Source organism: Solanum verrucosum, unplaced genomic scaffold (assembly GCF_900185275.1).
Source record: "Solanum verrucosum unplaced genomic scaffold, falcon-dt-bn FXZP01000034.1, whole genome shotgun sequence".
Taxonomy (NCBI): Eukaryota; Viridiplantae; Streptophyta; class Magnoliopsida; order Solanales; family Solanaceae; genus Solanum; species Solanum verrucosum.
Window position 1 is genome coordinate 468,166 of NW_026019959.1, and position 25,461 is coordinate 493,626.

The following is a 25,461-nucleotide window of genomic DNA, read 5'->3' on the forward strand; positions in this document are numbered from 1 at the left end:
TTAGTTGGAACTTTATTTATAATAGTCAAATTAATGAAGTTCAAACAAGTATTTTCTACATAAAGGAAAGAAATGTGTATTTTTTTTCATGCAAAGACTATTTATTTCAATTGTGCACTCGTTCTTTTCTCAGGTCAAATATGTAATATATTTGGTTGAAATTTTATTTTATTTCTTCTTTAGATGCAATGATTATTCGTTCTAGTTGTGTGCTTCTTCTTTTCCTGGCCTTGATTAGAATATCATTATCTTTAGCCAAATAAAAAATATTATAGTCAAAATATCATTGTTCCATTTTTTTTTTGTAGAATTGGCCCTGTAAAGATGATCTAAATAATTAGTGAACTTAGAAAGGTACAAATATATATTTTATTCTAAAAAAAGCACATGGACAAAAAAATCCATGTGGTAATGCGTGTGTCACACATCCATGGGTTGTTAGTGTCCAAGGGGTTATAACATCAAATTACCAAGTTGAGGAGGGTAATTAGGTCAATGCGAAGTTTAGGTGTGCTCCGAATATATTTGACAAGGTTATGATCTATTCTGCCTGACATCTTTTTAATTGTTTTAATTACTCCCTCCATTTCATTTTATGTGACATTGTTTCATGAGCACTAAGAACCCATTTGGATCGACTTAAAAAAAGTAGCTTTTGAATAAAAAATAATAAGTCAAACTTAAATGACTTTTAAGTCAAAAAATAAAAAGTAGGGGCCTGCCTACTTTTTTTTAAAACTTATTTTAAGTTATTTTTAACCTTGCCAAACATTTCCTAACTTATTTTAAGTTATTTTTATATTTGTCAAACACTTCCAAAAGGCAAAAACTGTGACCAACTTTTAAGCCAATCCAAACACCCTCTAAGTTTAAGAAATATTTTTGAAATTTCTGAAAACATGCCATGAATTTATGTGGCCTGAAAGTGTGTCATTAAGGGTAAATGGAATTTTATAGTTAAGTTGTTTACAAATAAAGAAATATGCCATTCTGTTTAGAAAAACCAAAGGAAACAATGTCAACTTAAAATGGGACCGTGGGGTACTCTTCCTTTTCAACTAGTCATATATATTTTCCTTAAAAAGTTTGAGACCTTAAACTAAATAAAGAGTTTACTTCCCTCTTGTAAGATTTCCTTCCTTGTCTTTATAATCTAGTTGCTGATTTATGCTTATTCTATGGGGAGGACCTCAGTTTCTACCTCAAGACAGGGTTTGTGAGTTTGCAAAGTTAACTCCTGTTCAACTACTTGAAGAGACTGAAAAGGCTGTGGGTGATCCTCGGCTACCAGTCCAGCATGTTGATCTTATAAGCAAAAGTGAGGAGCTGAAGAAGTCTGAACGAGTTAGTTCCTACTTGCCAATCTGTGGGAGCTTTCATAAATTTACTGCAAAGCATTTATTAGTGAACAAGGAAGACGTCTTGCCTTATTTTTTGACAATTCAAACTGTATGAAAATATTTCATTATCGATTTTAGACTGTGAAGAGCGGCAGAGAGACATTGGATCAGCTGAAGGAAGTCAATTCTCAACTTGAACGAGATGTGGAGCGTCTTCGTCAGAGAGAGCAACTCCTGGGACAGGTGAGTTTGGAGCTTCTTCCTAAACTTTGGTGGGAGCTTTAATCAACTATTAATATGGTTTGTAGGATATGCTACTGATCTCCCCAAAAAAGTAAAATAAAAATAAAAATTTCTGTTATTAATATGTTTATAGGCTGAAACGATGAAAAAGAAATTGCCATGGCTGAAGTACGATGCTAAGAAGGCCGAGTTTCTGGAAGCTAAAAGGCAAGAGCAAGATGCCAAAAAGAAGCTGGATGAAGCTGCTGAGAATTTGAATGAACTCATGGAACCTATAGAGTATGCTAGCTTATCGTGTAAATTGTTGATTGAGTTAGAGATTTTGTATCTTTATTTCAATATCCAGGTCATTTTTTTATTGCGTGAATTTTTGCAATTGCTTGACATTAAAAAATTCTGTTTTTTAAGGGCCCTGCTTTTTCAATATATTTCAAATGGATACTAATCAAAAAGTACATTTCAAGTTGAGTTTTCGTCTTTTCTTTCTTTTAAATGTCTTGTTTTGACTTTCCTTAAATTTAACAATTTGGTCTCAGGGAAAAAAAGCAAGAGAAAGCCGAACGAGATGCTAAATGCAAAAAAGTAAATGGCCTGTTGGGTGAAAATGCCAACAAGCGTATGAAACTTCTGGATCAGGATAGCCGTTTGGTATTCTATCAGAGCCTCAATAAGATAATCATTTTGATTATTTCTTTTTCCTCTACACTATCCAACTTTTACTTTTTTCTATGATAAAAGGATGTTCAAGTGAATGGAAAATATAAAGAAATGGAAGACTTGAGGAAGCAAGAAGAATCTCGTCAACGTCGAATTTCAAAAGCTCAAGAAGATCTTAGTGCTGCCGAATTGGAACTTGCAAATCTTCCTCCTTATGAACCTCCCAGAGATAAAATTGTAGGCTTCTTTTTTTCTTTACTGTAGCTTCTTGTACCATACTTGCTTAAAGTACAACCATAGGCATGAGGTTACGTACCGAAGGATGCCTAATTTGACCATTAATTATAGAATTTCAAGGAAACCTTACTTTAGCTATTGTCTTGTAGCTTTATTTTATGTAAGATACCGCAAACTGATCTCTGGCTAATGCAAATTTTTGTTGCTGAACTGGTTGAAATCTACAGGATAGTTTGGGTTCTAAAATTTTGGAGCTGCAAGATGGTGCACGGGAGCTAAGGTCTCAGAAATCAGAAATAGAAAGAACCCTTGATCGGAATAGGACAACATTCAGACAGTGCTCTGATAAGTAAATATCAGGATTATGTTGCTGTGTTTTGTGCATTAGATAATTACTGTAAATTCTTGCACATCCTTTCGTTCCTCTGCAGATTGAAGGAGATGGAGAACACAAACAACAAAAGGTTACGTGCTTTACAGAGTTCTGGTGCTGAAAAGATATTTGAAGCTTACAATTGGGTTCAGGAGCATCAACATGAATTTAATAAACCTGTCTATGGTCCAGTTCTTCTTGAGGTATACAAATATGCTTATGCTACTACTTATAGACCTAAAAGGTTATTAACTACTTTGGTGACATGGAAGCTCAGGTCAATGTTTCCAATCGGATTCATGCAGATTACCTAGAGGGTGATGTACCAGGATACATATGGAAGGTAATTAACAAGAATTTTTCTTCATCTCTGTCTTTAATTCTAGTATATGTGGCCGACGCAGATATTTCTCTCTTGCAACCCTCCTCTTCCCCTCCCCCCCCAACACACACACACACACACACTCACACATATCTTATGATACCTTCTTGGACTTAATCTATATCTGAACATGGTACTCACAGAGATATTCTTGTAAGCACTTCTTTAAAGTTTATACTTTGGGTATGAATTGAAGTACTCTTTTTTTAATTTGTGCTTTGCTATGAGATTTGTGGTTGCAGAACATTGATTGGCGTTGTATTTTTACCAAAATCTTATTTTAACTGTTAAGTGATATTCCCCAATTGCTTACTCATTTAAGTTGTGACTTCACTTAAGATGGTTTTGTTGTTTGCATGGGCATATTGTATGTTTATAGAAATGAAATTTCTGTAGATTATACAAAAGGGACACCAAAGCATTTTAGAATCAAGACTGCTAATCTGATTTGGTGTTGTTGAAATTTGTTTCTCATCTCATCAGTTATCTTATTTATTAACATATGCAGGCCTTTATAACACAAGATGCTGCTGACCGTGACTTGTTATTTAGAAATATGCGATCATTTGATGTTCCTATTATAAATGTAGCAGATAAAAGTCAGAGCCGTGTTCCCTTTCAAATTACTGAGGAGGCATGTATAAGCTTCTTTGAGAACTCTTATTTTGATGCTGATCTATATGATCACTTGGTTTCTTACAACTATCTTCCACAGATGCGTATGCTAGGTATCGATTCAAGGCTTGACCAAGTTTTTGATGCTCCCGATGCAGTCAAAGAAGCTCTAATCGGTCAATTTCGGCTGGACCATTCTGTAGGCTTACCTTTTCAAAACCTCGTGATACTTTTCTTCTGGAACTTATTCTAGTAAATCAACATTAATGTAATCCAATGTTTTTGTGCAGTACATAGGCTCACGTGAAACTGACAAGAGAGCAGATGAGGTGTTGCAATTGGGTATCTTTGATTTATGGACCCCTGAAAATCATTACAGATGGACTAAATCCAGATATGGTGGTCATGTTTCTGGCAGTGTTGAATCAGTGGACCGCTCTCGCTTTTTGCTATGCAGTATCTCACTAGCCCTTTGTTTTTAATATATTGATGCCTTGTCCATAAATATCTTAGTTTACTCCCAAGTATTTTCTTCAGATGTGGATGCTGGGGAAGTTGAGAGGCTCAAGTCCCAGAAACTTCAGCTGGATGAAGCAATCTCTACATTAGAAGATAATCTCAGGGCAGTTAAGAGTGAGTTGAGGAACATAGAAGATGAAGGTGCCAAACTTGAAAAACAACGTGTAGGTGATATATACATGCATTCCATGCATATATATGTGTGTGTGTATTTCTTTTGGTTTCTGGAAGTTGTTTTACATGCAAGGATGTGCAAATTCACACTTGAGTATCTTTATGGTATGCTTTTTCCTTTTCTTTTTTGATCCTGGAGAAAAGGTGCCTGTTCTTCCTGAGTTATAGCTTCTCTGCTTGGTTCTGATAAGTATGGAGCTTGGTGCAATTAACCTTCCCTCTGCATAAACAAAATTTAGTCATTGTGCATCTTTTGGCCAACAAAATTGAGAAGAAATTTTGCAGACTGACTGTCGTGGAACTCCTGCCCCTTGGTTACCCTTCCGAGTCTCCACAAGAGCCTCCCTTCGTCTCTGCAACCCAATTCCCTTTGACAAAGATCTGTGACCCTTTCCAAACCCCTTGTGACCTCGCCATCAACCTATATAACTCACTATCGCTAGTTGCTGGCTCTCATAAACCATTCGGTGGCAGGAATAAATTGCAAAGTTGGTTTGGATTGGATGGTATGTTAGGGTAATTTTGACTGTAAGCAGGGAGTGGGTGAGAACAAGAGGGATTTCTTTTTTTTTTTTTTTTTGAAGAAAAGGGGTTTAGTATATGGCCGAAGCTGCTTCTTTAAATTAAGTTGAAGGTTTTATATACCAGTGCTGTACAAGTTTGGTAATAGAACAATTCCTTTTGTGTGTATCCTCGATTAATGCAACCTCAGATGCTATGTTTCGATTCTCGATTCTAGTATTAAGCGAAAGGTTACACAAGAGACTAGAACCTGAAATAGCTTGGATAGTAGGCTTCCTGAAACTCTATTGTCAAAGTGTGTGGGCTGGAAAACATATATAGCTGTGGAACTGTGTATCAACAGTGAAGAATAGGGATCGATGATTCTGTAAAATGATATTACTTGTGGAACTGTATTTTATGTTGAATATTTATCCCTAGCTTATAAGAATTTGCTTTGTAGTGCATTTCCTTTTCCTCCATTGTCTGAATTAATCAATCAGAAAAAATTCTACTCTTATGGATTCTTTCCCTATGTTTTCTTGTGAATGTAATATCAATGGCTTTGTGCATACTCTAGTTGTTGATAACAATCAAATGCTATCTGTTCTTTTGACCTAAAATTAATATTTTATTACTTCAAGCATAATTAGCATATTTTTGTTGATCTATTTTAGGAAGAGATTATAAATGAGTCACTACATGAGAAGAAAAGAAGGCGTGAGATGGAAAACCGTGTCAGTAAGTATCTCTTCTAATCTTTTACTTGAAGTATGTGTAATACAAGGTACAGGTACAGTATTGATTACGTAGTGTTCCTTCAACATGTAATTTTCTCCAACTTCAGAGCAACGCATGATAAACTTGAAATCTTTGGAAAGAGAGGATGATCTGGATAGTGTAGCTGCAAAGCTTATTGACCAGATCAAAGCTATGAAGATTCAGCGATTCCAACTTGCAATGGAAATTAAGGTCAATTATTCTTTTTAATGTTTCTGTTTGCTGGTGCCCCTTAAGCTATGATTAGATCCTAAGTGAGTAAGTTTTGTATCTCAAATGTATGTACCTTTGCTGAGTTTCTCTTTTCTGCCAGAATTTACTTATTGATGCTGTGGCTCACAGAAGAAGTTATGCTGAACAAAACATGGCATCCCTTGAACTTGCGCTGAAGGTACTTGTTTATTGTGCTATTTTGTGTAAATCAAAGTAAAGATGAACTACAGAATTTGAAATAAAATAAACAATAAAAAAATTGAAGTAAAATAGCTACAATAGTCAGAGCATTGCAAGAAAATCAGTGATTTGTGTTAGGCTAAGTTGGTGCGAGTGGAAGGACTATTAGGGCCTGTATGGAAAGCTACTCTAATTGGATTTGGGTTTAACGGGGTGTAATTACACAATTTAACATGTTTGTTGACCAAGTAATTATTTGGTTAGCATGGAATTGGGTGTAACTGAAGGGGGACACTCTTCAGTTCTCGAGGGGAGGTGAGAATTGCAGGTAATTACATGGTAACTTTTCAAAAAAATTTATTTGTTATTTCAATTATATTTCATTTTACTTGTATATTTGATTTGCAACTTACATTTTTCTTGTTTGTACTATTACCTTTTGTATGAGTTTCTATATTTCAATACTAATTTCTTTCCCTTTCTATTTTTGTTGGAATGAATATTCTATCTAACAAATATTTGTTAATGATTGATAGTTTGAAAATAATAATATACGATGTTATAAACTTTATAATGATAATTTTTATGTAAATTATGTTGCAGATAGATCGATAAAATAATGTTTTTATATCTCGTATAGTATGATAGTATAAATTTTTAAAGATAAACTGGCGATGTAAATTTTTGATCAGGTGGGAGCTAGAGATATGGAACTAAATATATCCACTTAAGTTGTGCTCCAAAAGAATTTCTCAAATGCTTGTTTATTCTAATTGTCTCAAAGTAGTTATTTGTTTTTTAAATACTTAAGAATCAAATATATTTAATATTTCTTACATATATATATATGTTTGTCACACAATTAAACATAATTGCATGTTGATCCAAAAGTTTATTTAATTTTTGATAGTGAACTTTCATTTTAAAAAGTATTTAATTATGTAATTGTACTTGCATAACCAAACATGACTATGAACAAACAGCTCTTTTTAATTACTACTATGTTATCTAATGTTGTTGATTAGAAGGTACTACCTTACTAGGCTAATGTTAATGCAAGTATATGCAATGCACTTCTAAAAAACTATGTGAATTATTTTTCATTTTGTTTATCGCATATTGTCTCTCAATGCAAATCAAATGTAATCTTGTTGGTCTGAAGTGTTGCATCTGGTCTCTTTTTTTCTAAAATAAACAGATTTATTGCAGGAATTTGGGCTTTTTAGCATTATTAGCAGTTGAACGTAGTCTCACACGCCAAGACCGACTTCATTGGACATAAAATCTCGTCTTCTTTTTCTTCTTAATAAATAGATTGATACCACACATATGGACTTAGTTGTTAAAAGTAGTCTAACAAGCTAAGAGTATACACCTTTTTGCATTATTCGCAGTTGAAAGTAGTCTAACAAGCTAAGACTGACTTCACTAGACCTAAAATCGTAGTCTGAGTGTGAATCGTGCTTCCTTATCATATTTTCAGGTTAAAGAGATGGAAGCTAATGTGAAGCACCAAGAAAAATTTGCAGTACAAGCATCTCTGCATTATGAGTACTGTAAGTTCTTCAGTAGTTAACATTTTCACTATTGACTATTTTACACTTGCACATTGAAATAGTACCTTTTAAGAACCATCTCGCCTTGGTTGACAACAGAAAATAAGCAAATACAGGGGTCCCAAAAGACCTATTTCAAAAGTTCCGAGTATCCAGAAAATGATACTTTATAATTCGCCAACTCTACTTGTAAAAGACGATTTATTTATTGAAAATAACTGGACTTTATCTCAACTAGTTAATATTGCCTATATGGATCATTTGCTTCGTAGTGGTTGTTCTTGCAAGTTTTTGAATCGATTGCAGGAGAATAGTGTGATTTAGGTCTATTTGATTTTGTTCGATCAACAGAATCAATCATACTTCCACTGCTGTGGACCGACTTTCTTAAAGCACCTTTAGGCAGCAACTACTATTAGGATCTAATTTTGAGACTCCGATCTTTTTTATGTTATTTTCTTTATCTATCATTTCTCTTGATGTGATATAAAAGACAACTTCCAAGAGTTACTTAAGAGTTGAGACCCCTTTTAGCACTTTTGCTGAACATAATGAATCACCAGTGGCCAGTTCATATGGAGGTCCGTACAAGACATGACCAAATACATATGCTTTCTATCTTGATATGATCATCTCTAATATTGATGGTTCTTTCTCCAAATAATGCTTCTTGCTTTTGACCACTCTCATGACTCTTTCTATAAATTTCTTAATCAAATGGGTTGTTTTTCTCGTTTTCTCCCATATGAGGAATTATAGTGCGATGCCTTCTCAAAAAGCCTTTTACTTTGAATAGAAATATTTGTTATGCAATCTTTCTCGTTATACACAAAACCTCCCGGAGGAACATGAGGCAATCTCTCTTTCCCTTCTCTTAAAATAAATTGCATTTCAGAAGGAGATGATCCATTGCTGTTGGTTACAAATACTCCAATCTTTTAGTTTTATATGCTAGTAAAAATTAAGCGTTTTGGAAAGTGAAAGGTTAGTCTTTTCATCTTCCATTTACTTGAATGTGTTTTAATTCTAGCTGATTTCCCAAAGGTACATGTTTCCTCACTAAATGGGTAATGCATTTAGAGACTTTTAGTTTTTTAATGATTAGGTACCCCCTCCATTTCAAAAAATGTTAATGTTGAGGCAATGCACACCCATTAAGAAAAAAAGTTTATAATTAGGACATAAAATAAACACCACTTTCCACTTGTGCCTTTTTTAGATATTCTCAATTTATTCTTGAAAATATAAATAATTCAAAGTAAAATTATAAATATGAGCAATTAACTCTCTTGAAATTATCACCTAGAAGATATAAATGAGGGGCAAAAATGGAAAAAAAATCCCAACAACTCTCTTGAGCTTTGAACAATTCACTTATTTTGAAATGGAGGGAGTAAATTTGAAAACAAAGATAAAAAGTCAAAAAGGGGTGAAAAGTTAAATGGTCTTCTAGTCCATAGGCAGATGCATCACCTCCAATCAATTTGGCAATATATATATATATATATTGTCCAATTGATTATTTCCTTCTAACTTCCATATCAAAAAAATATATTATTTCCATCTAACTTTTCTTGGATAAGGGTGAAACATCTGCATGTTCATAAGGTTATTGCAAATGTTGTCTCCAAAGAAAGTTTAAAGAATAGTTACCAAAACCTAAAATGTTATGTCCTCTATCCCAATTTATATGACTTACTTTCTTTTTTAGAACGACACATTTCTATATCAAGTAACAATCTAACTTTAAAATACCTCTTTTACCCTTGATGAAATGATTTGTAGCCATACAAAGACATATTTAAGACCACAAGTTTCAAAAGTCTTTCTTTCTTAAACTACGGTCCAAGTCAAACTACATCACATAAAATTGGGACGGAGGGAGTAGTTGGTTTTTTGGAGCAATTCTCTCTAGGGAAACCTACATAGATATGCTATATTAAGGAAAATATTTACTATCTATAACAACAACATTTTTTCTTCATTGATCACTTATAATACAATTTTAATATATATTATAGAGAACAAATTTGTAAAACATATATAATACAAGTTTTATTGATAGATAATACATTTATCACACACTAAAATACACTTATAATTCTTTGTGTCAGTTTCTTACTAAACAAGCATAATATAATTTAGAAAAATCTTCATATGAAACTTAATAATCCTCCTTGGCTATAGTTTGCCTAATTATGCTCCATATCATTGCTCCATTTGCTATGCTAATTTTCGTTTGTTTTAACTTTTAATAAATTATACAAATTGAGTTTATACAAGTAACATATTATATATAATTATTTGTATTGTATAGAAACTATTCATATAGATAATTAAATAATTGTATATAATTGTTGAGATTATACAATTGATTCGTATAAAGTATTGTGGGTATACCGGAAAAAAATATACAACCAAAAATAAAAAAATATATAGAACTATAACACCAGAAATAGAAGTTTGTATATACACCCAAATACGTATATATATATGTATAGTATCATACCAAAATTATTATTATGTATGCAAATAAATTAATATATACAAATAGGGTTTATACAAATACATGCGATTCTTCATAGTAAATTTCATTAAATTGTAGCCACGATTCATAATTATATGAAACTGTATTAAATAAATGCACTAGTAATGTTTGCGAATTTGCGTAATTTTTTCTATATTTTAAAACACTTATAATACATCTATATTGTATGCATAATTCACTTTTAATACATAGTGCATATTTATCATAGTAGCTATGTATTGCTATAAATGGTAATAAAAAAGAATTGCTAAAATCAGTAATTATTTATTAAAAAGTATTCACCCAAACAATTTTTCCTTTTCTCTAACTGACGTAGTAATTCAGTGGGGGCTAAAGATTGTGTACAACCTTAAAATTTTCATCAATTTTTAAGCAAATCCTTTTTGATTCGTAGATGTAGGCTTGAGATATAAATCAATATGATAGAGCTTAATAAACCATTGTGGAAAAAGAAATGAATTCCACGATTTGATAGTTTATTGATGTGTATGAGTGGGAGAATTAAAGGACATTGCTATTTCCTAATTGATATCAGAGGGTGGTGCATACAGTGTTATCAAACGCGCGCTTTAGGTGCTTTTAAGCCCTGAAGCGAGGCTCAAAACGTGTTGAGTGCTTCGCCTCGCTTTATGTGCGCTTCAGTGTCGTCATCAAGGTTTTAAGACAAACTTTTCCTGGCCAATGAGCCTCTTATGAAGAAGTGACACTAAACAATTGATATTTCATTTTATCATAATCTGTTTTCATCTTCTTTGGTCATATATTTGTCATTTATGTTTATAATTTTTAGTCTTGGACTAAACATATACATTTGTATTTTTTCTCCGTTGCGCCTTTTTTCATTAAAGCCCACGCTTTATTTGCGCTTTGCGCTTAAAGCCCCCACAGACCTTAGAGCTTTTTTGCGCTTTTCGCCTTTGATAACACTGGGTGCATATACTTTGGTGAATGATGTGACAGGATCTCGTCTCCGTGATTCTTTTTTGGGGCTTATCACCAGTGGCCTCTGCCACTTGACCAAGTGTGTCATTCAACATGCTTCACTGATTTCTTTTTATTATTATATATAAGATTCTGATTATTAGCATGTATATACAATAGGGCGACACCTCACCGATTATCTTTTTTATTATATATAAGATTCTGATAAAATTAGCATGTATATACAATAGGGAGACACCACTTAAAAAATAATGCAAAGTAAACATCAACTTGAGATAGGGAGCTTAAGTCTTAAAACCCCATAGCCCCTAGACTTTATACAAGTTGAACTGTGACAATAGGTCTACCTTGTGCAGAACTCTGCATGTGCCACAACTTATGGCCTTGAGGGAAATTATTACACCATATAGCTTTACAATTTTTTATTTTCTTAATTAGGTAAAAAGGAGACAGAGGAATACCGGCAACAATTGGAAGCTGCCAAGAGGAATGCAGAATCAGTAGCTATTATAACTCCAGAACTTGAGCAAGCTTTTTGTGAGGTTTGTTTTCCAATCTCAAAAGAAATAAATATTTTTGTGTATATGTGGATAGACTAAGTAGGTGTTTGGACATGCGATTTCACATCGCGATATGAAATTATGAGATAAAATCAGCGTTTGGACATGCGATTTCACGTTGATTTATCTAATGATTTCATATCATTAGATGAAATCCCAAATTCTCCAAAAATGATGATTTGAGATTTTCTAAATACAAAAATTGACCCACAAATATATATTTTATAAAAAAACCCCACATTTATATCTACTAACCATATATTTCATATGTAAATACAAATTATAACTCATATCCTGACTTTTTAAACCATTTATACTCATATAACAATTATTCTCACCAACATAAAATTTATTATTACTTTAAATCATTTCCTACTTTACCATTTATATTCACCAAATTCTTTGTTTTTGATCAAATTTATTTACCAACTAAATTGACCAACAAATGACTTAAAGTAATAATGTTGGTTCATCTTCTCGGTCATATGATCAAGAAATAGTTACAAGTTCAACGTGAGAAGATTGACCGTACTATGTGGGAGGATTATATTAAAGACTCTACAACTTATGTTCAATTTTATTTTTTATTGAATTAAAGTTTGATCAATAAATGTTGTACTTTTTTTAGAATAGATTTGTGATATTATATTATGTGTTTTATAAACTTTTGTTTATTTGGTAAGATTGTATAAAGAATTGGGACAATTTTAATAGTTTTACAACTTATGGATTTTTATGTACATAGAAAACATACAATATAAAAAAGTCCAAATTGCATGTCCAAACAAAACTACAACTTCATCTTATAATTTCATATCATGATTTCATATCGCATGGCCAAACATGCCCTAAGTTTTGAGTTGCTATTTGTTATCACCATCTCTTCTTGTTTTTTTTTTTGTATGGATAGGAATCCATGGTCTTTCTATTTAACAAAAGCTTGTTATTCCTCTATCTAAAAATAGTATTCCCTCTGTCCCAATTTATGTGAAGGTGTTTGATTGGACACTGAGTTTAAAGAAAAAAGAAGACTTTTCTCACTCGTGGTCTATAATAAACCCTATAGATTTATGTGATTATAAATCATTTCATTAAGAATAAAATGAGAAGTTTGAAGTTAAATTGTTACTAAATATTGAAAGATGTCATTCTTTTGGGATTGACTAAAAATTAAAGAGTGTTGCATAAATTGGGATGGAGAGATTAATGTTTTGAGCTTTGAGGTTTCGACCAGTTTGTAAATTGCTTCAAAAACCAACCAACATTTTGGGGAAGGAATGCATTAATTGAATAAATTAAACAGACAGATTGTTGAGAACTTTCATGTCCTTTATGTGTTATTTGATCAAGTCCTTTATGTGTTATTACATTCATTATATTGTATCTGCTTGTTGATATGTATAGTTAGGAAAGGAATGCAGTAGTTGAATAAACTAAACATAGATAAATAGTAGCCTTAAGAATATTCTCTAGCTGGAGAGACTAATTTTACGTTTATATAAACAATAGAAATATATCAAAACTGCTTCCTGAATCGGGGACTCAATTTGTATTTTGTAATGAGAGAAGAAAGAGGAGATTTGGGAATGAATTCCTGGATTGTTCTCTCATGCGTGTTGGGATTTAAATAGTATTGGATGTAATCCAAAAAAGGGAAGTAAAGTAATTTCTATTCTCGTAGGTAATTAATGCCTATTCCTTTTTTTTTCTTTTGATGAAGTAAGGAGATTTCATTAGAAGGCATCAACAAGATGCAAGGCAAAAAATGACAGCAAAAGAGGGGGTCTGCTCATGTACAAGAATTTACTAAATAACTAAAGAGCAGACATAGTCCAAAAAAAGTTCAACAGTGGTTACAGGGGGCCTGGTTGAACCAGCTATATAAGAAGACCAAACAGTTAGATTTAAGAATGTAGTTAGGAGTTGAAGTCCCATCAAAACATCTATGATTCCTTTCATTCCAGATGCACCAAAAGATTGCAGCAGGCACCATACACCATGTTTTTTTGATGGGTTTCCCAACTCTCCATGAACACCAGCTCTCATAGGCTTCTTTAATAGTATTTGGCATGACCCAGGCAATTCCAAAGACTGATAACTTCATATGCCAGTTGCTACTTTACAGTGCAAAAATAGATGCCTAGCACTCTCAAACATCGTCTGATGGCACATATAGCATTCATTTATAACCTGAATTTTGCTTTTGCTAAGATTGTCTTGGGTAAGGCATGCTTCATACATTTATAACCTGAATTAATGCCTATTCATAATTACCCATTACAATGATTTAAATCTTTGCCATGTTTCCAAGGAATGGATACTTGCCTATTATTCCCATAATTTTCTTTCTTCTTCTTAACATCCCCATAGATTGGAGTCTACATATGGTAGGCTCCTAATTTGCCACATGTATACTTAATTCTAGATCTATGAATGAATTTTGTAAGATTATCTGCAAACGAATCATTGGCGTCAATGAAACATGTCATCATGCACTGCGGCTCAATTTTTTGTTGAATGAATTTATGATCTACTTCGATATGCTTTCATGAAACAGTGCTTTGAAGCAATATGTATTACGGTCTAGTCGTCACTGTTCAATTGTGTTGGTGCATCTTTTCACTCCTTAGTTCTTCGAGAATAATCTAAATTGCGTAGACTCCTCACTTTTCGATGCTGCAGCCATATTGACACAACATGGATGTGGGTGTGGGATGCATACCAGATATGATCAACCAATTTTGGGTACTTTGTCCAAAATTGCTAGAGAAGTTCCAGGCAGATACAATAATTTCTGTAATTAAATCAAAAGCTAGGGTACACTCATAATTCATGCAGATGCTTTTTATTGTTATAAGACATTTGTATTAAAAAGTCCCCAACCAGAAGATGCTTTAAAGATATTATAGGTGGACATTTAACAACAGTGTTGAATATGCAGTGAACTCAAGAAGTCTATCATGTCCTCTATATCGTTTGCAATAGTCATGTTGCGCACACAAAAAGTAAAAATAAGGAGATGCATTTGTACTTTACAGTAATTACAAATCAAACTTGCTCTCAATAATTCGTGCTTTCATTTTCTTTCAAATAGTCTAACCAGAATTTATGCATATTCTTACAAGTTACAACTCTTTTTAAAGATATTTTATTTATTTTAGCTGAATCCCTGCACCCGTATTCATACTTGGATCCATACTCCCACATCTTATAATTTAGATCATGAAGGATCCTACCTCTTGATCCACATCCGCACCCGAGTCTGAGCAACTTAGGCTTTAACCGTGTAAACTCACACGTAGCCAAAACCATTGCTAGGTATTTTACCTTTACACTTGATTTTAACTACTGTGTCTTGATTTCTTTCTTTTCCAAGATATTAAATTTCTCATAGTAGAACACATTACCCGAAGTGGATCATCTGTTTGAAGGAGATTCTGCATAGTCTGCATCATGTCCCCTATCCGCATAGAGTAGCATCTAGCATGTTGAGGTTAACCTTTAATGATGTACCTTAGAGATGCGAATTATTGCATTTTAGTGACCATCTCTAGGAGTTTGGAGACCAACACTGACATCAAATGAGATGTCCGGTTGTGTGTAAGATAATTGAGTTCGCTAATCAATCTTCTATAACAACCGGGTGATTCAAATGCTTCCTCTATCCAGGAAGAAAGCTTAATAGTTGGGTCAATATATTGCAATTTAGAGTACTGGTTTCTTCCGATATGTCCGAAGCAAACTTTCTTTGTGAAATGAGTATCCCAAAGATTGTGCTACCTTAATGCCTAGGAAGTATTTAGTTTGCCGAGATCTTTGATCTAAAATGACTGATAAAATGCTGCTTAAGTTGAGTAATGCCTCTAAGATCACCACCAACTATAACAATGTCATCAACATAACTACAAAGAATATACACTTGACATTGTGGGAGTGCTTATAAAATGTAGAGTGATCAGTGATGAGCTTCACTCTTAAATATGCCAAATTATTGGACAACAGTGCTAAAAAAGCCAAACTTATGCTCTTGGTGATTGCTTGAAGACCATACAAATTGGCTCCAATTGATGAATTTACAATGTCTCTCCCTGTGCAACTAACCTTGAAGGTTGCTTTATGTCGACCTCCTCAGCGAGTTCGCATGATGAAAGGCATCTTTGGTATCCAACTGATTAATGGACTAAACCCCCCAGAGATGGTCCTCATAATCTGCTCCAGTCAGGGTAATATAGTAAGGTGTTTGATCCCTTGATTATCCAATGAAGGTTAATTCTGCTCCATTGGTCTTGTTAGTAGTCCCATATCGGTGGGAGGGATGACAATTTATCTCCTAATATGGTCTTAGTTAAACCTCACCTCTTAAGCTAGCTTTTGGGATTGGGTTTGGTCAAGATCCATTTTCTTATCATGGTATCAGAGTTAGGCTCACCCAATTCTTATTTCACCAGATGTTGGGTCCCCATATTACCTTGTCCACTCTCTGATTTTCATGCCTAGGCGTGCGGTGGTGTGGTGTGTGTGTGTTAGTTTTTAAGTTGTGCATTGTCTTCTCTTCAATCAGAATTTGTTCACTAGCCTAACTAGAAAGCTGGAGAGCAGGAATAGGTGTGAAATATAATCGGAAATGATATATAAGAAAATTCTAAAATCCACTGGAGCGCTGCCAATTGTCTGATAATATAGTGCTTGTGATAATCTTGCAATGTCATAGCGTGCTTGCTACCTTGTGTTTTATATGTTTATCTTGTAAAAGAAAACACAGTATTTTCTAACAAACTGAACCTTACACAAACTCTCACATGAATTCATATGTTCCTTTATTGTATAGATAAATTGAGTGGTACTTTAAGTAAATGGGTTAGTGGCGATTTTAACCATGCATTATGTGTAGTTAGGTTCCATCACAAAGAATTTAGGCTATATGCTCATGTCATGTGAAAAAAGGAGAGAAGTATATGGTCATCTTACCAAAATGCTCCTGAATCAACCATGTTTATTCAGTTGATAGCTCTACAATTATCACCATATCTGAAGATTTTAAATGAGTGCGGACTAAAATTCTTCTCTTTCATAATTTCAATGGAGTGGAATAAGGTCCAACCATCTTCTCAGGGCAGCACAGCCTCCCTTGCAGGCACCTCCTTGACATTAACTTGACATAGTAATCTTCTTGCATATTGCTATAGAGCAATATCTATTTTCTTTGTGCTGTTCTCCCTATTCACTCAAGTTTTTAAATTTAACGTTCATATGATCGGCCAAAAAACACAGTGCATCATAAAATACACAAACCTTGCTGGTTCTGGATATTTTGGTGTGCTGTCAATCCTGAAGTTCCTTGGATGCTGCCGTTTCTGACCTTTCCACATATTACATCGTAGGGTTTTGTTAGAAAATGGACCTTGGATCTAATTTAACCTCAAAAATTAGCTCAAGTAGGGAGGATTGCCCAAAATCATATAGAAATTACAACTAATACTAATATTTTCAACCAATGTGAGACTCTAAACATTCCGTCTGCACGCTGAAGGCTGGATATTTGGAGTGTGCATGATATATACAAAGGGGGCCAGCATTGGGTAAACCTACCTTTGGGATGTGCTTGGTATCATGTTAAGAAAATGGATATTTGACCTAACTCAACTTCAATAGCTCCCCGAGGAGAGGATTGTTCAAGAGCATAGAATACTACCTATATCAAGCTAACATTTGGGATGATTTAGATCCAAGGTCCAATTTCTTTAACATAGCAGAGGTGGCAAATGTCTTGGCTCAAGTCTCATTCCCACCTATTATTAAAAAGAATATTCATGCGCTTGGCCGTTAATAAGAATCAAGTTTGCGCGTTAGAGGGCGTGTTAAAGATATAATTAAAAGAAATAAAATTATTTCCTGTCTGACAGCTTAAGTCAAGTTTCCTGATGAGGAGGCCAGATACTTCAACAATATTTATAGTGTTTCTGCTCTACTTTGTGATGATAGAAGAACCTAAGGGGAACCCTTCGGGGTGGCCCAGTGGTTTGGGCTTGGGACTTCCATGTTGGAGGTCTCAAGTTTGAAACCCCTTGCCAGCGAAAGCAAGGGGTTTGCCTTTTGGGTCAAGCTCGTCGCACTGGGCTTGCCTAGTGCGGGTTACCTCTCCTATGTGGTTTGCGAGCTATTGCATAGGAGCGGGGGTTTTACCCTGTGTGAACCCAAAGGGTAGCGGCTGCGGGTTTCCCTTGTCATAAAAAAAAAAAAAGAACCTAAGGGGATTGTCTTACAGATGTTTTGGTGTAAGGAGAACTGTATAGAGGAAATGGATGAATTTGTCGATTTCTTAAAAGCTTTGTAAATCTAGACTCTGTTTTCTCTTCTTGTAAAAAGTTTTTGAAGGTGACCAGTGTCCCTTAATGCTGAGGAATACAACAGTACTTTTGTCAAAAAAAAAGTCTTCTAAGATTGCTCAAGGGATATAAACATAAAGCTCTTTATTGAATGTGTGACACATTGGTTTCTCTTTTGGATATTTGGATGGTATGATTGCCTCATATCAAGCTCATGAATAGTAACCGTTTCTTTATTATGTACTAATCCTAGTCATGGTTGGACCAAAATGATCTCCACAACTGCTCTCCCCTCCACCACCATTATCTCTGACGGTTTTTTGGACCATTTAGGTTACCTACGTAATAGGAGGAACCATTTTATTTAAAACTCAATATACATATGTAGACTTCCGCGATGTAGCAAGATTTCAATTGCTGTTTGCAAATAGTATCACCTCAGTTTCAAAGAACCAGGCCTACTCTTGAAACTGTTGATAAATGTAGTCGTCAATGAAATTTTCTTTTATCTTCCAAGAACATGCATACTTCCCTCTTTTGTGGAGCTGTCTGCGCCTTTATTTGTTATTGTTAGAAGAGCTTTTGTCTCCCAGGTTTTCTGTGTGTTTTAAGTTGTAGGTTGAGATAATTTAATATGGCTTTGTAACTAAGCTTTCTGTAGCAGCTTTAATCTATGCTGCACAGACTCTCCAAAACTGATGCCGCACCTGTGTCGGATCCTCCAAAATGCACTACTTTTGGAGGATCCAACACACACCCGTCCCCATTTTTAAAGAGTCCAAACAACATAGGTTTTAATGTGATGTCTGTTTTCTTTGCCTGTACACCAAATGGGTAAGACTTGTTTCTTTGGTGTTCTAATCAATCAATTCAGTATGGTTCATATGTTCTGATCGTTTCATATTGCATATTTAATGTTCGCAATTCTCAAGGCTGCCTGCATATTAATTCATTCCTAGTCAATTTTACCTGCAGATGCCATCTACAATTGAGGAGTTGGATGCGGCTATTCAAGATACCATTTCTCAAGCCAATTCCATTCTTTTCCTGAACCATAATGTTCTAGAAGAGTATGAAGCACGTCAGAAAAAAGTAACTCTCTGTTTCCTTTATTTGCATTTCCATTTTAACCATTTAAACTATATGATGATTGCATCTAATTTTGTCTTGTACTTTTGCAGATAGAATCTCTTTCTAAGAGTCAAGAGATGGAAGAAGAGAAATTAAGCAACCTCACTAACGAAATCAATGCTTTAAAGGTTAGATTTTATTGTACTCTAGCATTTTTGGTAGTTACCTGGTGAATGTAATGTTCCTAGCCAGCTTGTTGTATATAAAGCAGTAGCTTATTGAACCCCACAGTGGCTCACTTCACATATAGTAATACACAGTTGATTCTCCTTTCAAATGGTATCTATTATTTCAAGGTCTCAGACGTATCCATTGATACTGCTAAATGAGTGAATTGCCTCATCTAAAAGCTACATATCCATTAATATTACTGAATGGGTGAACTGCCTTATCTAAAAGCTGAAGCTGTTAGAGGCTTGTTTGGTCTGCAACATGTCCCCTCATGTGCAGCTTAATTTTTTTCATTTTGGCCAAGCACTTGGAGATAATTTGTTGATGGGTGAAGGTTAGACTCGACACACATATATCTTCCTGCCCTGCATCAATATCAGTTAAAGAGCAGCCAGTTAAGATTTTCTCCTTCATATCCCACCCTTGTGTTACTTCATTCAAAAGGTTGACCTAGTTATTATGTGTGAATTGCCTCATTGAAAAGCTTAATTAAGAAGATTTCTTTTATTCTTTTTTTGAAGCTTGCAACAATTTATGTACTTGTTTAAACAAAAATGATTCAGAATGGTAACAGTTTAATGTTTGCTTTTATGCTACCTAGTACCAGTATATCTTATGACAAATTATTTAAACACAAAAAGAATGATAAAAATACGTTGTCTTAGAGAAAGAAAAAGACAGTAGGTTCTAGTAATTGGGATAAATAGGAAGAAAGTATCAGATATTGTATGATGATTTAGGAAAGTCTTTTTCCTCCTTTATTTCGTTATCTTGGCTGTGGTTGTAAAATAACAAGGTGTTCATCTTTACTGCGGACACATTATGGTAGTCTCCAAAAAAACCTGTTCTGAATTTAGGACTTTGCAGGAAAGGTGGCTGCCAACATTAAGAAGTCTTGTTTCTCAAATCAACCAGACTTTTAGCCGTAATTTCCAAGAAATGGCTGTTGCAGGAGAAGTTTCATTAGGTATGTTTACCTCAAACCTTGCAGAACTTACTCCTTGAGAAGTTTTATCAACCTGTATTAATCAAGTCTCTCTTCAGATGAGCATGACATGGACTTTGACAAATATGGGATACTAATTAAAGTCAAGTTCAGGTAATTACGGTTCTGATTCTTCCTTATTTTGAAGTAGGTATGTGGATTGAGATTTTTGGCTCTTGTGACTGTCCTTTATTGGAGGAGACACAGATATTTTATATATTATTCTTTTGCCCTTTGAGAAGATGAGTGTTATATTTCTACCGGTGGGAAGTACTTATTTTACAAAGTGCTCTAGAATTTTATATTGTTTTTCTTTTGGCCTAGAAATCTCATAGTTCTTCATTAATGGACTATGATGTTTCTTTTGATGCCATTTAAATTAGTTCAGTATTATAGTACTGAACCTAAAGTTATTTTGTATTGTACCTATCTTATTTTCAAATCATCTTTTGGGAAGAAAAATCATTGGCTTCACTTATGAACAAAACAAAGAAAAGATTCCCTAGCATCTATCCCCTAGGTAGTGCTTCATGGCACCAACAAATATGGGTTATTTATTTGTTTATTTATTTTTGGTTCTCCATGGCTTGTTTACAGTTTGCTGTTCTTGCATCTTTATTACCAGGGAGACGGGACTACTCCAAGTTCTAAGTGCCCACCACCAATCTGGAGGAGTATGTTGCTTAAACCACTTTTTCTATCTGTGAGTTCAATTGATTTTTAACTTATTAATACAATATCCTTTCAGGAACGATCTGTTTCAACTATTCTTTACCTAGTTTCTCTCCAAGACCTAACAAATTGCCCCTTTAGAGTGGTGGATGAAATAAATCAAGGTCAGTTATACACTTACCGTATATTGTTATTCTTAATTAACTGGATGCAAGAAATCATTGTGTACATTTGTGCTTCAAGGAATGGATCCTATCAATGAGAGGAAAATGTTTCAGCAACTAGTGAGAGCTGCCAGCCAACCCAATACACCGCAGTAAGATCACTCTTTTCTCTCTTCTATTCTCATGATTTTTTTTTACCATTATCATGTCTAAACACCAGCAATTTATGTGCTGAAATTCTTTGCTTATGTCCTTGTAATTAAAGAATTTGGTGTGTATGCTTTTTTCAAATCGTTGAAAAACCAACATCTTAGAGAATTCTGGGAAGATGTCTGCCTCTACATGGAATTCTGTTTTAAGAATGACCATTGATGTAAGACGATTACGGAGTTCGTATACATATTAATCTGCAATAATTTTGCATGGCCAATATATCTGCTTCGTTAGGATCAAGAGGGGAAGAAGTTTCTTTGAAGGTCTCCAGATTGTTTGTTTTTGAACTGCTTGGTTCAGATGACAAAAGCCATGACCTTGGAAATGAGGTCAATTAGATGAGTACTCTCTTCTATTATTTTGTTGTACCTGGTTAACAAGGGCTAACCCTTTTTTTTCACTTTAGTCCCGAACAGAACAATCTTTTGCCTTAAGAAAAGCTATGGGAAATCTGTTCGGAAAGAGATATTTATCAAATAATAAAAGCGGTATTATCCCTAAACGTTGAGAACACACAAAGAAATCATGCAAGGCAACGTATTAACATCATCTGCAAAGTTGAGGCTCTTAGATATTATTGTAGCTTATATCTGGACAAAGGGTACTAATTTTGTAAAGGAAAATTTTCATTAATATTTTGTTTTGCATATTGCATTCCAATTCCTGCTATCTACTTTGAAATTCTGCTCTAAGTAATCAAACATGTTCCATTTATACTTTGAGAAATCAGTATTTTGATAGTTGTACACTGCTACCCACCATGCAGATGCCGTGTTAACTTGGAATTATCCACTATCAGATTTTCTTCTTTATTTTGTGTTATGACTAGACATTAAATTCCATTGTTTTCAGTTTGATTCTAGTGTCTGATTTGTAACAGCGGTCATCCAATGTGCATCTAACAAAGTTAGGCAGAAACTGATAAAGTAATAAGCAGTTAGTAAATGTAATATATATGGTTAGTCCCTTGTGAGAGATTCCCTTACAAGTGTTATCAGAGTGCATAAACGCCACTGACAACGAAGCTTCTGCAGAAAGCACGCAGATATAAGTACAAGGGATCCATTTATTTTCAACCTTCTATGGCGAGAAATGTCAAATAGTTCTTTTTGTGGAAGACATATTTGAAGTCTCGAACTCTCAGCTCTCTACTAGAGGGAGCATGAATCCATGTAGGTTTATTTTGTTTAGGGATCATGCCTGTTATGCCGATTCCCCTGCATATTTTGGAGAAATTAATGAAATCGTGAAACTAGACCTTGTCTACATAAACATCCAGCCCTATTTCTGATTCTGCCAAATCCTTTACAGGTGCTTCTTGCTTACCCCAAAGTTGCTGCCAAATCTTGAATACAGCGAAGCATGCAGCATTCTTACAGTAATGAATGGGCCCTGGATTGAGCAGCCATCCAAAGGTTTTCTACCACTTTAACCAATACCATATGCTTGTAGTCATAACATTAGTCACACACTAAATGTCTTTCCTTTGGTTCTAAATTGCAGTTTGGAGTGGTGGAGAATGCTGGAGATCTATTATGGGCTTAACCTCTGTTGCTGCTGACTAGAATCAGTAATATTTGTGGTACCAGGAACTGTCCATAAGAAAAAAATACAATTTTCTAGTTGATCATCATTTTGCACTGTTAAAAGCTGAACCATGGTCGCTCAGCTATTGTTTTTGAAAAATCTTAAATAGTGCATAATTTTTTTGTACGCATAAATTCGTAGTGCTGCCCTTGTTTATAGTAGTAACATAGAGCCATAGAGGTATTCCCTCTGTTCGAACTTCAATAATTTGTCCTCCATTCTCTTTGTTTATATATATACATATTCAGAAATTGTTCACTCTATATATTACTCTTCGTGTATCAATACATATGCTTTCTTTCTAGTGTCCCTATCAAGATAATCAGCAACGGAACTGGATGAAGAAGCCGTTTTTCTAATATTTTTGTTCAAATATTTTCATATATGATAGAACTGCTAAATTTCAATTAGTCTGTAAAAGTGGCTATTTGTGAAAGTGAAATTCTCTTCCTATTATGCCCTTTGAAAGATTACTTAGTATTCTTCATTTTATTTTATTTTTGATTAGTCAACTATTGAAGACCAGCTTCGAGGCTTGAAGTTAAGGTTATTGATTTATGAGTAGTTCAAAAAATGTGTAGCAATTTTTTTTAGAAAGTGATTAATTTAAAGAAGAGATCATCCCAGTTTTGATTATTCCACCTTTGGTGAATATAATTTTACTGAAATTTCGGTAAAAGTATACTAATGCAGACTTGTGTACTATGATAATATATTGTTGTTCAGACACAAGTGCTTGTTCTTGAATTTTTAGCTTAAAAGTTCGATCAAATGCATATATCAAATCAACTCCAAATGCAATCAAATTTAAGTATGAATTTCCAAAGGTACTACAGACAATATTTCGAATATTCATTTCGTAACAAACAACAAATGTTCAAGTTAAAAATTTAAATTCAAGTCTTGAATCAACAATAGATTGATTACCAAACCAATGCAACTCTCAAAATGGGGAGCGGAAGAATTTGAGAGTTATGTAAATAATAAGTAATGATGGTTATATCTTTTGTTAAACTGGTGAAATAATATGTACAAATATAAATAACTTACCTAAATATGTATGTTTACGAATCTATTAAAAATTTGTATCAATAAAAGGCTTGATAGATAAATCGAGGAATTCTCGCATATAGCCACTCAAAAATAACTTAATTATGTTTCATAGCTATAGTTTGCTAATTACGATTTGTAGCTACATGTTAGAGGGAGGAGAGAGGCGAGCGAGAGAGGACATAGAGTGAAGAGAGATAAATGTATATGTATATCTGTCAAATAATTGTATATATGTAATTGGTATACATATGTATTTGTACATCTGGCCAACGAGATTGGGAGAGGGAGGAGAGAGGCAAAATGTATATGTATATCTGTTAGATAATTGTATATATGTAACTGGTATACATATGTATTTGTATATCCGGCGAGCGAGATTGGAAGAGAGAGGAGAGAGGCGAGTCAGAGAGGGCAGAGAGTGGAGAGAGGCTAATTGTATTTGTATATATGTCATATAATTGTATATGTACATGCATAGTTTGTATTTGTATATGTATAAAAGAGGAGAGAGGAGAGAGAGAGGAAGAGATGAGAGAGGCGACGTAATTACAACTAAAATTAAGCTACGAGCCGTAATTAATTCAAATTATCTATGTTAGCTAATGCCATAATTAATTCAAACTATATCTATATTAGCTAATGTTGTAATTAATTCAAACTATAGCTATGTTAGCTAATTAGCTAGTATATGTTTACTTATCCGCGTAATTTCCCCTAAACTAAATACCTAGCATATCAAATTACATAATCTTTAAAATCATTTCGTTTTTGTAGCTTATTTTTGAACATTTGTTGTTCCATAAACCAAATAGACACATATTTTATTCAATTATTTCTTATGTGAATTCGAATGTATGTAAAAAGTTATAAGATGTTTCTATCAAGTTAATATATAAATATGAATTTATATATTTTGTATATACATTTTTTAACACTTGATACACATATTTACTTTAATTATTAGCTTTTAAAATTAATTATATATAATAACATGTTACTTATATGTTTTCAATCTCTTCATAAACATCCGATAAAATTGAAACGATAAATATATATACATTTTTTAACACTTAATCGTTATGAAGTGATACACATATTTACTATAATTATTAACTTTTAAAATTAATTATATATAAACACATGCTACTTATACGTTTTCAGTCCCTTCATAGACATCCGATAAAATTGATACGATATTGATGTGTTTTCATCCTCTCCCGAGGAAACTTGCATCAATAAAGGGAGGGCATATATGTCAATAAATCAAAATGTAGCAGGTAAAACCACATATTGTCAAACTTGTTGGATCAAAATGATAAATCTAATAACATACTTTTAA

The 25,461-nt window shown here is 33.8% G+C and overlaps 1 protein-coding gene across 1 annotated transcript in view; it reads left to right on the forward strand.

Annotated features, from left to right (window-relative positions):
- Positions 1 to 23,428, forward strand: part of LOC125814852 (structural maintenance of chromosomes protein 5) — a 30,558-nt gene extending 7,130 nt beyond the window's left edge. Inside the window, exons 5-30 of the mRNA XM_049494300.1 lie at positions 1,195 to 1,344; positions 1,479 to 1,583; positions 1,717 to 1,862; positions 2,120 to 2,231; positions 2,322 to 2,477; positions 2,705 to 2,826; positions 2,909 to 3,053; positions 3,128 to 3,193; positions 3,741 to 3,866; positions 3,948 to 4,046; positions 4,138 to 4,303; positions 4,385 to 4,530; positions 5,719 to 5,782; positions 5,889 to 6,013; positions 6,135 to 6,212; positions 7,698 to 7,770; positions 11,699 to 11,802; positions 19,122 to 19,238; positions 19,328 to 19,405; positions 20,316 to 20,415; positions 20,493 to 20,547; positions 21,059 to 21,107; positions 21,182 to 21,269; positions 21,349 to 21,421; positions 22,794 to 22,897; positions 22,986 to 23,428. Of these exons, the coding sequence (XP_049350257.1) occupies positions 1,195 to 1,344; positions 1,479 to 1,583; positions 1,717 to 1,862; positions 2,120 to 2,231; positions 2,322 to 2,477; positions 2,705 to 2,826; positions 2,909 to 3,053; positions 3,128 to 3,193; positions 3,741 to 3,866; positions 3,948 to 4,046; positions 4,138 to 4,303; positions 4,385 to 4,530; positions 5,719 to 5,782; positions 5,889 to 6,013; positions 6,135 to 6,212; positions 7,698 to 7,770; positions 11,699 to 11,802; positions 19,122 to 19,238; positions 19,328 to 19,405; positions 20,316 to 20,415; positions 20,493 to 20,547; positions 21,059 to 21,107; positions 21,182 to 21,269; positions 21,349 to 21,421; positions 22,794 to 22,897; positions 22,986 to 23,047 (2,709 nt within the window). The 3' untranslated portion in view covers positions 23,048 to 23,428. The remainder of the gene's footprint in view (positions 1 to 1,194; positions 1,345 to 1,478; positions 1,584 to 1,716; positions 1,863 to 2,119; positions 2,232 to 2,321; positions 2,478 to 2,704; positions 2,827 to 2,908; positions 3,054 to 3,127; positions 3,194 to 3,740; positions 3,867 to 3,947; positions 4,047 to 4,137; positions 4,304 to 4,384; positions 4,531 to 5,718; positions 5,783 to 5,888; positions 6,014 to 6,134; positions 6,213 to 7,697; positions 7,771 to 11,698; positions 11,803 to 19,121; positions 19,239 to 19,327; positions 19,406 to 20,315; positions 20,416 to 20,492; positions 20,548 to 21,058; positions 21,108 to 21,181; positions 21,270 to 21,348; positions 21,422 to 22,793; positions 22,898 to 22,985) is intronic.
- Positions 23,429 to 25,461: the final 2,033 nt, after the last annotated feature.